Source organism: Macaca thibetana, chromosome 13 (assembly GCF_024542745.1).
Source record: "Macaca thibetana thibetana isolate TM-01 chromosome 13, ASM2454274v1, whole genome shotgun sequence".
In the NCBI taxonomy this organism is placed as follows: domain Eukaryota; kingdom Metazoa; phylum Chordata; class Mammalia; order Primates; family Cercopithecidae; genus Macaca; species Macaca thibetana.
This window is the reverse complement of record NC_065590.1, coordinates 70442192-70458440: the sequence shown is the minus strand read 5'-3', so window position 1 is coordinate 70458440 and position 16249 is coordinate 70442192. Positions and strand designations below refer to the sequence as shown.

Genomic DNA, 16249 nt, shown 5'->3' with positions numbered 1-16249 from the left:
GTTCACGCCTGTAATCCCAGCACTTTGGGAGGCCAAGGCGGGTGGATTATTTGAGGTCAAGAGTTCGAGACTAGTTTGGTACACATGGTGAGACCCCACCTCTACTAAAAATACAAAAATTAGCCAGTGGGGTGCGCCTGTAATCCCAGTTAGTCGGGAGGCTGAGGCAGGAGAATTACTTAAACCTGGGAGGCAGAGGATGCAGTAAGCTGAGATGGCACCACTGCACTCCAGCCTAGGCCAGAGGGAGACTCCGCCCCCAAAAAAAAATAAATGAAATAATAAAATAAAATAAGTGAAAATAAAGCAAATTAATAGTTGAATAAATTGCCAGTTAGTATTCCATTTCAAATGAGAAAATGCATAGTTGTAATTTCTAAATGATAAAAATTAATAGATATAACTCATACAAACTAAAGGTCTTTGGGGTCTTTGACAATTTTTTAGAGCATAAAAAGGCTGAGAACCTTTGAAAGTGTCTCAAATTAGAGGGCCTTTCAAATACATGAGCCAGACTTCATGTCTTTTTTTATATCTCATCTTTTCCAGGATGTTTCTTTAATCCCTTCAATAGGTCCTTCCGTGACTTGGCAGTACACCCTCTAACTATGCTATAGACTATTAATAATTCATACACCAGGGCACCCCAAACACAATGTGGCCTGGGTAGTGTGCCAGGCAATTGCCTCTGTAGTCCTAAATACTCTGCTTCCACTAAAACATCCCAAGTTCCATTTGGAGTAAGCCTTCGTCTCACCATTGGCTCATCTCCTACTGAGCTTGCAATACCTAAAGCCCAGGCTGGAGGGCAGTGGCACAATCTCGGCTCACTGCAAGCTCCACCTCCCAGGTTCACGCCATTCTCCTGCCTCAGCCTCCCAGGTAGCTGGGACTACAGGCACCCACCACCATGCCCGGCTAATTTTTTTTTATATTTGGTAGAGATGGGGTTTCACCGTGTTAGCCAGGATGGTCTCGATCTCCTGACCTCGTGATCAGGACTTTTTATCATATACCTACGTAGAAACAGACCACCTCAATCCTGCCTAGGTACAATCGAGTTTTTGAAGCCCACATTGGAAAAATCACCTATCTCTATTAAATCCTTCCTTCGTTTAGTCGGCTACAATCTTCCTGAGTATTAGTTCTGTCATTTACTGTGTTAACATCCTTGTAATCTTTGTGTCATCTGAAAAATGGATAAACATGCCACCTGTCTCCATTCCCGTTACTGATAAACCGAATCCTGCGGTCTGCACTAAACACCTCCTTTGTGTTTAGATCAACCCAGACACAAGCAGCTACATGTGGACCTGATGATGTTGTCATCCTCCTTTCTACAGGACAGCAGGCGTACGACCCATGAGTGATGCCTGCCACCCTCTCCCACGGTGCCTTCAGCCACAGATAGAAATTCATGTACCCCTCCTCCCGCATTTAAGCTGAAGCTCTCAGGAAGGGGACCTGTGATTTAATTTTTAAAAATATTTATTGAGCATACTATATGTCAGATACTATGCTGTGCATTAGAACTGCAAACATGAATCAAATATTTTCAAATTCTAGAATTACACTGCTAGGGCTTTTGCCTTCACAGGTCCCACACTCTCCCGCTTCAGAGTCATCAGTAATGCCACTGCCTCGTAAGCACTGGGTCTCCCACTGCCAGCCCTTACCCCTCCTACCGGGGTTCTGGGAGTTGGGGCAGTCTACTCCTGCTGTATGGAGGAGGTGGGCGTGATGGGCTCCTGATAATTCGAGTTAAAACCCGGTGGCTTTTCCTCGGAACCATCCTTATGCTGGTTGGCTTCGTACCATGAGCTATGTTTGAGTCAAAGAAGCTTCACTGGTCTGGAAACCTAACAATGGAGTTAATGTTGTTTCCAAGAGAAAAGGCTGCCAGGCCTCCCAAAAAATACCCCACACTGAGCCTTGGATGGTAGCCCATTTATAAACCTGGGACTGTCGATGCTTTGTTGACATGATGGCTTACGCCCAGGACCCCAGACTGTCCTCAGCCTTCTCTGAGAGTCCTTGTGCAATGTGCTACCAGCATGGCAACACCCTGGGCACAGCTGCAACACCCCACCCTCTGAGTGCTCCCCATTTCAGTACAGCAAGAGTCTGCTCTCCAGCGAACGTGCAGCTCTTGGGACATGAAGCCAGGTGAAGAGAAGGGAAGCCTAGAGATTCTGCTGGTCCAGATGCCTGCTGCCTTTCAGAGCCACTTCCTCCTGAAAACTACACCCCAGGGGAGTCACTGGGAAGAAACCAGGGAGCTGAAGGGCCACTTGGGCTTCTGTCTTACAAAATTTGAGAGCCCGAGGGGCCATGTTTGCAGCCCCTGCTTGGGTCCTGTGTTGGTGACTTCTAGATGTACAGGGAACAGAAGGAGCTGGAACCAGCACCAAGATTATACCACAGTCTTAGGAGCAGGGATGGTTCTGGGCCCTTTTGAAGACTTGACTACATTAGCATGAGTTGCAGGTGGCTGGGCCAGGCCCAGCTCTTCGGTAGCCTAAGCAAGTACTCTGAGATGCTGAAGCGATGATGACTCCTCCTCGTGTGTGATAAACAGATGGTGGTTAAGGGTCGGCTTTGGAGCCTGCCTGCCTGGGCTTAAAGTTCTGTTCTGCCGCTCCCTGTGTGTGAGTGTCCTCACCTGTAAAATGAGATCATAGCTGCAACTAAGTCACTGGATGATTGTGACTTAACACATAGAAAGTGCTCAGTCAATGCCTGACACTAAGCAAGCTCTCCATAAACACCAATGGCTTCTACATTTTTATGCCAGAAATCATTCAGAACCAATACACCTTTTTTTTCTTTAAATTTCCAACTTGCATCCGAAGTTCAGGGGTACATGTGCCAAATGTGCAGGTTTATTACATAAGTAAATGTGTGCCATGGTGGTTTGCTATACAGATCATCCCATCACCTAGGTATTAAACCCAGTATCCATTAGTTATTCTTCCTGATGCTCTTCCTCCTCCTACCTCCCAACCCTCCAACAGGCCCCAGCATGTGCTATTCCCCACCATGTGTCCATGTGTTCTCATCATTCAGCTCCCACTTGTAAGTGAGAACATGCAGTATTAGAACCAACACTCCTTTTAGACATGACTGTATCTATGAGATGACCAAGCAAGAATTGTCACAAAAACACAAAAATAATTCCCTGGTTTTCTAAGAGTGACTTACACTTTTCAAAGTGATTTGATACACATTTACCACCTTCGAGTCTCCTCCATGTGACAGTGCCGGGAAAGTCTTTATGACAGCCCTACACTGGAAAAAACTGGAGGCGAACCGGAAAGAAGGTAAGTGAGCTCCCCAGGCTCCCAGTTGGTCTTTGGCAGACCCAGGATGGGCTTCTGACGTCTTTTTCCTTGATACCACCCTGTTCCTCCTTGACGCCAGAATACAAATGTTCTCACAAATTTACTTCTCATTACTACTGAGTCCAAAAAACACCAAGTCTCAGCTGTCCAAATATTTTTCAGCCTTTGGCTTTTGGATGAATGTAATTTGGTTCAAACTTGTCCCAAACTAACTGAAAGTGGCGTTACTATAAGGCCAGGCTTCTAAGACAGGAGCAAGAGGCTTAGAAATCCCTGATGTTGGGGGACTGTTTATCTCCTGATAAAGTAGTAGAGCACCCAGCATCCTAATGTTCCTGACATTCAAGAGTGCGTCGGAAAAAGGAAAAAGAAAGCAAGCAAGCCTTGGGCAAAAAACGGAGAGAAGCCTGCAGCGCATTTTTTTAGGAAAAGGGTAAAGTGCATATTTTCACCAGTAGGTGGCAATAAAGTAATAAGGCTAAAGAAGCAGAATGTTCTTGATCAGAATGTTTAAGCATGTCATAAATATTTTGAATGTGGAGACTATCCTGCCCAATCTGCTTATATTACTTACAAAGAAACTAAGGCTCACAAAGGGTTTGTGATTAGCTCAAGGTCACACACCTGGTTAATGACTGAACTAGATTAAACTCAGGTCTCACCATTAAACCAGAATGTGCAAGAACAGATTGCCTTTCAAAACTGCCTGGCATCTTCATCACGTAAAGAAAAATATCACCTTTTTTCAGTGTGTTAGTAATTTCAGCTGGCAGAAAAGCTGATAGCCTTCAAGAAATAAAAAGCTGATCATGCTCTCAACTTTCTGATCTAAGATAGAGAAGGAGGAGGGATGGAGGGAAGGAGGGAGGAAGGGAGGGGAGACATGGAAAAGAGAGGAAAGGAGGGAGAGAGGCAGAAAGAAAGAGAAACAGCCATTTTTGTGTTATAAGGCTTCCTGACACATTTGTGCTTCCTGTGAGCCCCTCTCAGCCATGATTTTCCAAAAAAGGTCAGAGATTATTGGGTAAGACTCTCCCCCTCCCCTCCACCCCTTCTACTTCATCAGCACCAGTTTGTGATGAAGACCATTAAACATCTTACTGCATATAAGTCTAGGTGCTACTTTCCTTTATTCTGTTTGAGTCACACACCCAGAAGCAGAATCTTGGGAAATAAGCGGATTGCCTATTCCCTGAAAGGGCCATATTTGTTCTGTTTAGTTCCAAGGGAATTCAAACAGGTGGGACAAATGTACATAGAACGATATTAGGCACATAGTGAGTGCTTAATAAGTGTGGACGTATGAATAGATGGGAAAGGATTTAGGACAAAAGATGCAGTCTCAATAGTGCAAGAAGGAATCTACTACTTTGGTTGAATATGTAGTGAATCCCCTCTCTCTGGAGGTATTCAAGCACTAGCCAGCCACTCGCAGGCCAGGGATGTTGTAAAAACAGGTTGGGAGATGGTTTGGAATGGATGAACTTTTAGTTCCTTTTGAATCCGAGGATTCCCATTATTCCAAGATTCTTGGTGCATAATGAAAAAGAAACTGGTAAAGATGTTTATGACTTTGACCTTAAGAGCTTCAGATTTTAAAAAATCATACAGATTTCAGGTTGCTTCATCCAAAATTCTGGCCCTCTGTTCCTTTATTTAACTTTCGGACACAATTGGGAAACCTTATCATCCCGGCAATTCACTCGAGAGTTTCTACTGGTTTGGTTTAAGTAACAAGTTTTGTTTCTTTTCAATTTTGAAAATCAGGAGAGATGGACTCATGGAAACCTGGATCGGTCCTTTTAGATGAAGGTAATTATACAGCCCAACCTCTCAGTCACGCCTGGATCAAGATGCATAGGATAACAGAACTAAGAGTCTAATAATCCAGCTGGCAGAGTGGCTGAGCTCCGCTAGTCTAGGATTTCTAATGGCTCCCGCCTCTGACTTAAGGGTCCTGCAAAGGGCACACTGAAACTCCCTTCCTAGGGAGGCCTGGGGTAAGGAGCAATACTGGATAACAAAAGGGAGAGAGGAAACGTGAAGACAAAAAGCCAGAAGGGAGCTAGTTTCGCACTCTCAAAATGGGTTTGGATCCTCACTCCATCTGGCAGCATACTTTAACTTCCTCCAACTCCACTTCCTCCTTTGCAAAATGGCTTTCAGGTTTTCCCTTCACAAGAATGGGTGTTGTTCACTGCCTACTGCATTAAATATTCGAAACTCCAACAAACAAGACCTTCCAGCTCTTCGTGGGAGGGAAGACTGTACTGGTAGGGGAAGAAGGAGGTGAAGGAGAGGACTCCGCCTCTGGACTTGTACTTCTCCCCTTCCTCCAACGCAGAGCGTTGGGGCGTTTCCACGACAGGCTCCTGGCTGAGAAATACTGTTAGACACCCAAAGTGAATGTTTAAAATGATGTGAGGAAGTGAGATGAGCTAGCTGACCTTTAATGGAAGGATGAAATCATGTGCTTTGCAAACTGGAAAAAATAACAAGCTAGTAGAAAGCTCACTGCAGCCAAGCGCGAGCAATGACCCCCGCACTTCCTCCACCCCCGGGGAATCCCGGAACTTCCGGGCATCCTAAAAATGGGGACACTCACTTCCGGTGCTGCAAGCGCGCTCTTCATGGGAAGCCCATTTGTCTTACCAAGCCTGAAAGGATTCGCTTTTATTGTCTTTATTTCTTTAAATGGTATATTTATGAACTTGGCTCACATGTAAATGGCTCTAAAGAAACCCCCTTCCCCAAGGCTGAAATGCAACTTCACACGCACAGCTTCTGACAGCATGAAACCTTTTTGCATCTCTACTTCTAGTCTCAAACAGCTGGGAGGGTGGAGTTGCATTTTAAGCCCTCTTATTTGAGTTGCTTTTAAATAAACTGTCTTTCTCCAGTCCACATCCAGTCCTCATTAGATTGTCCTCCTTGAGCCTTACTCATCTTCGTTCATTGTCTCAGTCACCAAATGTTGACTGAAGACCTACATGATCTTGGCACGGTGGAGGTTTATTTGAGGAAGACACATTCTGTGGCTCAAGATTTTCAGAATTTTACAGAGGCATAATTTACAATGGCAAAGTGCTTAACGCTTTCAGATAACAAAACTAAGGCTCAGAATAAATAATAAATTAATGAGAGCAGAACTCAAGTCTCCTATTTCAAATCCCTCAGCAGAGTACTATGTTTTTGATAGGCTGTAAGTAAATATTAATTTATTATTTTTCTCAGGGTGGGGGTAATGTAAAGAAAAGCACAGTTAGCTTTAAGCCAAGCCCCCAAGCTGGGTGTGAATATCCATTATGTCCCCTTCCCTGGGGTAAGGCCAGCTGCTTCCTGTCCTTGTAAGTCACCAAAAGTTTTACTGCTCTTTCCAGGACGTGTTCCAAAAGAAGAATTGAGCACACAGTCTTTGGAGCCAGTATCCCTGGGAGATCCAAGTAAGTTAATTGACAACTAGAAACCCACGGTGTCTTTGACATCTGAACTGCTCTCTCCTCTCTTCCCACTCACTCCCACTCAAACCTGCCTCTCTCCTACCATGGATCTATTTATCGCCTCTCTTTTGACACCTTGTTCTAAGGGGAAAAGGAAGCTTTTGAAGGATATAAACTGTCTATGTGCATGAGGGGGAGAGGATCAAGATGTTTTAATATCACTATGGCAACAGGGTGAAGAATGGGATGGAACAGAAAGACAAGGAAGGATGAAAGGAGGAGATGGGCAGGTTGGCAGGGGCAACTGTCTAGTGCAAATGATGGTGGCCAGAGCTCAGAGTTGGAAGTGGAAATGAAGATAAATGGGCATATTCAAGAGATACAGAGAAGGAAGAATCTATAGGATTGAAGGCAGAGGTTTGAGAGAGGGAGAAGTTAAAGATGAGCTGAGCAACTAGGTAAATGGTACTACAATGAGGAACACCGGGGATGGAGCAGGCTTATGTCTATCATCTTCTTCGAGACATTTGATCTGGTAGAGAGAAGACTACCCAGATCTGACATTCAGAAGGAACAGCCCAATCAGAAATTTAGAGTTGTAAGACAATGAGCTATAGTTCAAAACTGAGGCTATGAGAACAGAAAATGTGACTTAGGGAGATAGAGTAAAGTAAGAAGAAACACAAGACTTAAGCCCGAAGAACCACACTAGGTGGAGGATAAACCACCTGAGGATATCAGAAAGGAAGAACCAGAGAAAAATAAGGAAAACGAGAACGGTATAGTAGTAGCCTACAAGGTATGGAAAGAAAACACCTGCAAATTCCTCTAGAAAGTCACTACTAATCAGCCACCAATGGACAGTGAGGCTCAACCTTGCTGCATATGAGAATCACCTGAAGACATTATTAGAGATGCCCACCTTCCTGTCTCATACCTACTGTATCAGGTTCTCCCTAGACCTTGCTACCCAAAGTGTGGTCTGGAGACCAGCAGCATCAGCATCACTAGGGAGCTTGTTAGAAACACAGAATCTCAGGCTCCACCCCAGACCTGCTGGTTCTACAGTGATTGATTCCTTTGCACATTTACCCTTGAGAAGCACTGTCCAGAGTGAATCCCAGGAGTCTTCATTTGTTGAAGCTGCATTAGCAACCCTGATATGTACATGACTCTGATATGTATCCAGAGTTAAGAAACACTGGCCTGATGTATTGGACAACACAAAGCATTAATCTATAAAATTGTACCATGTTGAAGGAAACTAGAGCAATTAAATAAATTGGTAGATTGATTCCCATAGATCCTATATCTTACTTTCTCTTCCTTGACTTTCAACCTCTGACCTCTTCTGTAGCCATAATAAATTGCTCACACTGAACATTGCATAACCCAATTCTACCTGTTAGCATTGATGTTGGCATCTTCAGATCAGAATGTTTTCATCTCCATATAAGAAAGCCATGGGTCTCAGACAAAACATGCCCTGAGCTGGAACCATTGTCATTTAAAAGAGGAACAAAGATAACCCTGGTATCAGCCATCAGGCTAGTGAGTAAAGAGAATTAAGCAATAGAGAAACAGCTCACCTTCTTAAGACCTAACTATGAGATGAACGTGTTAATCCTGAACGCAATTCAAGATGTAAGAAATAAGGAGGAAAAACTGCCTGTGAGGAATCAAAATAGATGCTACAATATCCATGTACTTTATTCATGTAAAAAGAAAATTCCCTTTGGCCCTTATTCTAATTAACAATTGTTCCCAAAAAAATACTTTATTCCAAAAGGCATATTGAACTAATCTACTGACATCTGGAAGGGAAACCCCACCTCAGGAGTACTTCTGCAACTTTACTGTGCACAGGAATCACCTGGGGATCTTGTTAAAATGCAGATCTGACTCTATAGGTTTGGGTGGAGCCTGAGAGTCTAGCAAACTGTAGGTGCTAGTGGGCGGCAAGCCCTAAAGAACTCCACTGCCACCTGCTGGCAACAATTCACACTGCAACCCTCTCCACCTACAGAGCTTCTCCTCCAGCCCCATGGCAACAATGCACCGTAGAGAATGTGGGTGGTTGTGTGCAGATCAGAGAGGTGCAGGCCTGTCTGGCCGCTGCTCCCCACCCCCGATGGGCAGTGCCCCAGTGTCCTCTTGGATACACCAGCCTAGAAATTTCCAACTTTACTCTCTTTTTTTTTTTTTTTCTTTTGAGACGGAGCCTTGCTCTGTCTCCCAGGCTGGAGTGCAGTGGTGCGATCTTGGCTCACTGCAAGCTCCACGCCCGGGGTTCACACCATTCTCCTGCCTCGGCTTCCCAAGTAGCTGGGACTACAGGCACCTGCCACCACGCCCGGCTAATTTTTTGTATTTTTAGTAGAGATGGGGTTTCACCGTGTTAGCCAGGATGGTCTTGATCTCCTGACTTTGTGATCCACCCACCTTGACCTCCCGAAGTGCTAGGATTACAGGCGTGAGCCACCACGCCCGGCCTTCTTTTTTTTTCCCCCGTATGGAGATCTGTTTTGAAACATTTTTGTCTTCTAAACTGCAACTGTTAAATAATTTATTTTTCACTTTTTACCAATCAAAAGGATCTATAGCTCCCAATAAGAGCCTCTTATCAGCATTGAATAGTCAGTTTTATCATACTGAGATGATATCATTCCTGTCTACAGCAAAGAAAACACTAATTTCCATTAGCCTGTGTGGGTTTTCACTAGTTCCTTTTGATGTTTGAAAGGGTGAAAAGAGCTTGCAGCCCATCCATCCCTTTACCTCTCTTATAACCTTCATAGTGATCCACAGAGATCCAGAGATCCTAAGCCAGAATAACTATCCTAGTCTTCATCACAACTAAAAGAAAGAAAGAAAAATCTCTAAGATAGCTACAAACAAGGACTGACATCCTATACATATATGTGGATAATTTCTTTGGTTGCCTCGCCCAGGGAAATGAAGGAGAATATTGATATCAATTTCTTATTCTATAATTCCTACCCTCCCTCAGTGCTGGCCTTGCAGATCTCTCACACCTTATAAAAATCCAACACTTGTTTCTAAAAAGTTAGGGTGAGAGCAAAAAGCCACACACTCTTGAGACTCAGTCTTGATGAATTCTCACAACAGGGAGTCTGCACTTAGAAGATCTGAGCCTAGGCAACCATTGACAGCCTTCCCAAGCTTGGCTAGGACGTCGCTGCTTCTGAAACCCGTAATTGTGGCAGATACGTAGAGTTTTAAACGGTTATGGAAATAAGGACTAGCCCAAGTGTCCAAGTTCCCTGGTGCTCAGGGAAACCCCTGTGGGATGTAAATAAATATACCCTGCATCTTACTACCTTTTTTTCCATTTCTTTTCATTTCTCAGGGGGCTCCGATGGAGAAGGAGGAACAAGAGGATGCCCAGGTAAATGCAGTGAGAGATCATGAGAATCATAGTCTTTTTCCATTCCGCAGACTGCAAAATTGACTTGTCGTTTTTAATTGATGGGAGCACCAGCATTGGCAAACGGCGATTCCGAATCCAGAAGCAGCTCCTGGCTGGTGTTGCCCAAGCTCTTGACATTGGCCCTGCCGGTCCACTGATGGGTGTTGTCCAGTATGGGTAAGTGCAGTTAATGTTCTGAATCCAGAAAGGAAGTCATGCCATGTGCTTAATTTTATGCCACAAATATTACCAACATGTTCTTGAGCACAGATTTGTTCTCTTCCCTAATGCAAATGTAAATGAAAAAAACTGAAGCAATCCAGATGCCATTTAAAAAACACTTGTAACTAGATGGCATTTGCACTCAAGAGTATTTATTTATCTGGAAAATAGGAGAGATGGGTGTGAGTGTTAACTTAGCCACTAACAAGCTGTGTGGCCTTGGGCTAGGCCTTCACCTCTCCGATTGTCAGTTTCCTCATCTGTAAATCAAGAAGGTTGGATCTGCTTTCAACCTTGACTATTAGAGCATTTGTTTGAGGGACTCCACCCTGTGCTACAACCTATCCACCTATAGGTTAGACACCTAGAGAACATGGTGCTTTAGGTTGTATCTTCTCTTTTCTCCAAATAACCTTAGGCCCCTGCACTGGTAATGGAAAAACCCACCAGGCAATGGGGAAGAATGGGTGGGAAGAGAGATGGCCCCCGTCAGTCAGCTGAGCACCTAGATGACTTTCCCCAACCTGTTCTATTATTTTACTTAGGGTAGAAATTGAGGGCTCATGTTGACACCAGTCTCAGTCTTTTATTTGGCGGGAATAAATCACTCTTATTTCAGCTATGAATAGGTTTGTCACTGAAACAGATATACAGATACTGATAATAAACAATCAAAAGAACAAGCATGCATAATCTTAAATTTATACACACATCTTAAATAGGTAGCCTTTTGACCAAGAGTCATTGAGGGCAGGATGGGTATCATGCCTCCTACAAAGGACCAGTGGGTTTGGAAGGGGCAATGGAAGTGGAAACCATCATAACCTTTGGTGCCTATTGCTCAGAAGCTGCAGTCACAGCTTACTCACCCTCCTGAAAAGAAAAACTATCCATACCTGACAATACCTATGGGATCTCCAGCGCCTTCAGAGGTTTCATTTTAACCAAGGTTGTTCTATCAAAGAGACTAGAATATTTATTTTTGAGTTGTCAAGAGAAATAAATAAAAATGCTTTATTTTCATAAGAATCTACAACATTTGTGTTTTTAGAATTTAATTCCAATTACCCATTTAGTACTACCTTCTATTCCTGTCAGGAAAAATTAGTAGATGAGTTAACTGGGACTTGTATGTAATCAGACTCAATTAGATAAAAATAACCAATGGCTCCAGATATCACCTCTCAATGTCAGGTGATCTATCTTGAAGTTTTTGAATTGAAATAAGAAAAGTGGGATTTTGGGGAGTATTTTTGGTTTCAAAATGCCAGCCCATTTTCATTCCTGTGTTACTTTTTACAGACAGCCAATGGATGGCAGGTTTTACTAGAGAGGAAACGTAAGCGTTTTAACGCCAGATGTCCTTAGTCAATTTTACTGGGGGCCTCAAAGCTTGGTGTGTTATCTTGCATTAAAAATGGCTGCTTTAAAAGCTTGTATATACCAAGGTTTATAGTATAATATGAAAATAAGGTGATAAATATGTCAGGGAAAAGAAAAATGGCATGAGAATAGTGTTGCTGATGAGAGCATGGATTAGAGAACAAATGTAGCAGGGAAGGAAGAAAAATAAAGACGCCTTCCCCCAAAACATTTTCCCCACATATTCCTAATGCGATCACCATTCACAAGCAAGAGTTTACCTCATGCTTTTCAATTTTACTTTCTAAAAAAATCCCTTGTGTCTGACTTTTTCCCAGGATTCTTATTAATTTGTAGCACTTAGGGAAATGTGTGTGTTTTCCACTGTTTTATGCTCACATAAGCTAATCCATCATCTTCACCCTCCCCCGGCAACAGGGTGGAGTGGAAAGCGCAATGAACCGCTGACAGGTGATCTGAATTCAGGCCTTAGCTCCTCTGTGTGACCTTAAGCCAGTCACTTAACCTCTCCTTGTAAGTGCTGCCATCTGTGTAGCACGAGGGTCAGACCAGATGATTTATCAGGGCTCTGCCAGCCCTGGCATCCTGTAATTCAGTGACCGGCTCTATATTCAGAAGACATCCAGTAAATGAATGTGGGACTAACAGACCAGATAGCTGCCTCTCCTTTCCTTGCAGTCTTAGGGTCCTGAGGAGGTGGGGTGATCAATGATGAATTGATGTGTTGCATCCATCCGTGGAACGTGGCAAACCAAATGAGAGGGCGGCCTGAGAAGGGTGTGATGAGGCTGAGGGGGAGACACATTTTTCCAGCAGAAACTGCTGTTGGTTTCACTTGTCCAGCTTCCTCTCCTGGGTGGTCCCCTTCAATCCCTGCTGTATGCGTAAGTGCATACAGAGGAAGGGAGTGGGGCATCCTGGTGATTTGGGTTCTCATCAGATTCTAACGCCCTCTTTCCTCCCCCTTAAAATCATCCCTGCGCTCTTGGACTTACAGCCTGAGGCCTTGAGAGCACCTGATTCTACCTCTTTGTGTTGTAGTGAGGAAATGAGGCCCTACAAAGAAATGGCCGCCTCATCAAGAACTAGCACTGAAAGGAGAGACTGATGTTGAGAAGGACCTGGCCAAGGGAGGAGGGCTCCGGAGCTCAGAACTGCTCCTTCCCTCCCCTCTCCCCTCCGTTACCACTGCCCCTGGTCCACACAGCTTCCTGGAAGGTTCTCTCCCTGGGTTTTCCTTAGGAGAGCTGAGTCAGAATTTAGACTTTTAAATTTAGAACTTGAAAGACAAATTTAGAAGTTAAAAGACTCATACTAAATATTAACTGGAAAAAAGGTAAAGAAAAATATAAGACCTATAAAAATGATCTCATTTACAAAATGCAACACAACTTGACTCCTCAATCTCCTCAAAGACATTTTGGGTACAAGGAACAGAAAACCACTCCAGGTAGCCCAGGTGAAGGGAGATTCATGGAAAGGTGAGTGTTCACAGGAACGACGAGTCTTTGGCCATCCCCTTCCCCACCTCTGCCTGCATCTCTACGCCTCTCTGCCTGTCCATTCTGATCTTCTCTCAGCAGGCCAGCATCCTCTGCCAGGCTCTTGGTTTCTGCTCCTCCATAACTTCACTTTGCACTGGCTGAGTTCCTACCTCTGGTCCGGGCCCAACAGAAATCTCAACCACCGTGGAACTGGGCAAGCACCCTCTCCCATGTTCCCCACCTGCAGGGCCCATAACCCACAATCATGTTAACCTGGCGGCAACCACAGCATTCCTACCACACTCATCACATGCCTCCAGGAATAGAGGCAGCTTCTGATGCAGAGTCAGAGAGGTTGACTGACTTTCCCAAGGACACGCAGCTAAATGCATGACTGGGGCAGAGGACAAATGTTAGTCTTGGGTTAATCCCTAAAATGTCAAACAAAATTGTCTTGAAAGCAGAGATTCCACTCATCTGCCAGGAAAATGTCTGATAATTGCTACTTTTCACCTCCTAAAGACTGAGACATTGTGTGTGGACAACAGGTCAAGGATCAAGCCCCTGTCTTGCACATGAATTCTAAGTTCAAATTATACAACCCAAAGGCTTATAATTGCACCTAATACCAACAGGAACACGGAAAGAGTCAATGAAAGAACAGTCAGGGCAAGCCATTAGGTGAACTCTAGTAACTAACACCTGGCGAAACACCTTGCATTTGAGCAGCAGCCCAGACCCACAGGTGCTAAATGTCTTCCAGACCTTCACTACACTTTCATTTCAGGCTCCAAAAAATGGAACATAAGTGCACACATTCTTTGTAATCAACCCTAGGATATCAAAATTGGAAACAGTTGTGGGATGAAGGAAACTTGGTTTTTTCTTCATTTGAAAATCAAATAGACTTACCTTGCTTATGAGTCTATAATAGCTGTCCTGTGGTTTATCGAGTGGCTCTGAATTGGCTGCATCTCCTTAGTCTTCTCACTTCTCAGCCCACCCAACTTCAGCTCCTGGACTGAAGACTCGTGATCATGCACTCAGCTGGGCAGAGCAGCTTCTATAGGTCAGCTGAGCCACCAAGTGCAGGCGAGTCAGAGTTGAGGGGAAGAAGCAAAATGCCATGTCCGGTATGTTAGGCAAAATAATGACCCGAAAGTTGTCAATGTCCAAATCCCTGGAACCAGTGAGTGTTTTACCTCACACAGCAGAAGGGACTTTGCAGATGTGGTTAAAGTTAACAACTCTGAGATGAGGGATTCTCCTGGGTTATAGGGATGGTGCAGTGTAGCCACACGAGTCCTTAGAAGTGGAGAACCTTTCCCAGCTATTGTCAGTCAAAGGGAGGTGTGACGATGGAAGCATAGTCGGAGAGATGTGGCATTGCTGGCTTTAAAGATGGAGGAAAGGGCCGTGAGCAAGAAGTGAAGGCATCCTCTAGAAGCTGGGAAACACCAGGAAACGTATTCTCCCTGGAGCCTCTAGAGAGGGGCACAGCTCTGCCCACACCTTGCTTTCAGCCGTGGAGACCCACGTCGGACTTGGGACCTCCAGAACTCTCAACTAAGTGTGTGTTGTTTGAGCCAGCAAGTTTAGGATCATTCGTTACAACAGCAGTAGGAAGCTAGTACAAGGACCACCCTGTCTCATTCTCTGAGTCTGCAGCCAAAAAAAAGGGAGGGGGAGTGGGAGGGGCTGGGGCATGAAATGCAGCTGGGATGGGGGCTGGCAGAGGTGAATCACAGCACTCACCCTCGGACTTCAGAGCAGGAAGGGGCTGTCTGGGCCTTGACTTCACGTTGGCATTACCTGGGGAGCTTTTTAAAATGCTGATGCCTGGGTCCCGCCTCAGACCTATTAAACCAGAATCTGGCAAGGGGATGAGGCCCAGAAGTTGGTATTTTAATCTGTAATTCTCAAGATCTCAGAACAGCTCCCTGTCACCTGCCTGGCCTGATTTTCCAGGGCCTAGTGCCCCTTGCGAAGACCCCACCATGCCACTTCTTTCCTCTCTGAGAGACAGGAAGGTGAGGCCCACAAGCCACACTCCTCAGGAACACAGAGTCTCAAGGCCAAGCAAGCCGTGAATACAATTTGCCCAAGAATCATAAGATTCTGAGGTTTCTCCTCTTTCTCCTATGCTTTTTCTTCCCTATCATGCAGGGCTCCTGGAGGCACATACAAACGACTGCGCTTGACTTCCACCCCTCCCCCTTCAGTTCTCCTCACACATCCACTGGCTTTATCTGGGGTCCCTGAGATCAGTCTCCCCCCAGAGAAGCAGACGGCCATCCTGATGCCCAATAGAACCACCTGGGAGCTCCTAGAACTCCAGACGCCCAGAACAAACTTCACATCAGTTAAATCAGATTTTCTGAGTGTGGAGCCCAGGTATCATTAGTTCTTCGAGTTCCCCAGCTGATTCTTTGCTGTGGCCAGATTAAAGGCCGGAATACTCCCATGGGCCTGTGCTGTCCCCAGCGAAGCCCAGTCCCCCAGTGCCCCCTGACCCCCTCCCAGTGGCCCGTCCAGAGGGCTGTGAGAGCTCCACCCTCCTCCCTTTCTCTGCCTTTCATTTCCCTTCTCTAGACTTCTTATTTATTTTCTTCCCTTCCTCTTATCACTGGAAGCCCCACTGCTGATTTCTATTATTGTTATTACTAAAGCATCCTCTAAGACATTGCTACTCCAAGTGTGATCCACAGTATCATCTGGGAGGCTGTGAGAAATGCAGAACCTCAGACCTCACTCAGGTTCTACAGAGTCAGACTCTACATTTTAACAAGATCCCCAGGTGATCAGATGCACATCTGAGCTTGGGAAGCTCTGTTGCCAAGATGCCCCACTTCCCCAGCACTCACGGAGCCCTGTGATGTGGTTGCAGATTAGCAGCTGGTGAGCCAGTTTGTTCGGGAGTGGCTCTCAGATCAGCAGATTGCACGTGAT

At 44.9% G+C, this 16249-nt stretch overlaps 1 protein-coding gene across 3 annotated transcripts in view; it reads left to right on the top strand.

Moving 5' to 3' along the window:
* VIT (vitrin) overlaps positions 1-16249 on the top strand; it is a 126004-nt gene that overhangs the window by 87222 nt on the left and 22533 nt on the right. For 2 of the 3 annotated variants that reach the window (XM_050753343.1, XM_050753342.1), the window contains 3 exons: positions 5109-5153; positions 6722-6784; positions 10241-10388. In XM_050753343.1, the coding sequence (XP_050609300.1) occupies positions 5109-5153; positions 6722-6784; positions 10241-10388 (256 nt within the window). The remainder of the gene's footprint in view (positions 1-5108; positions 5154-6721; positions 6785-10240; positions 10389-16249) is intronic. The other variant, XM_050753345.1, reaches the window with a different exon arrangement.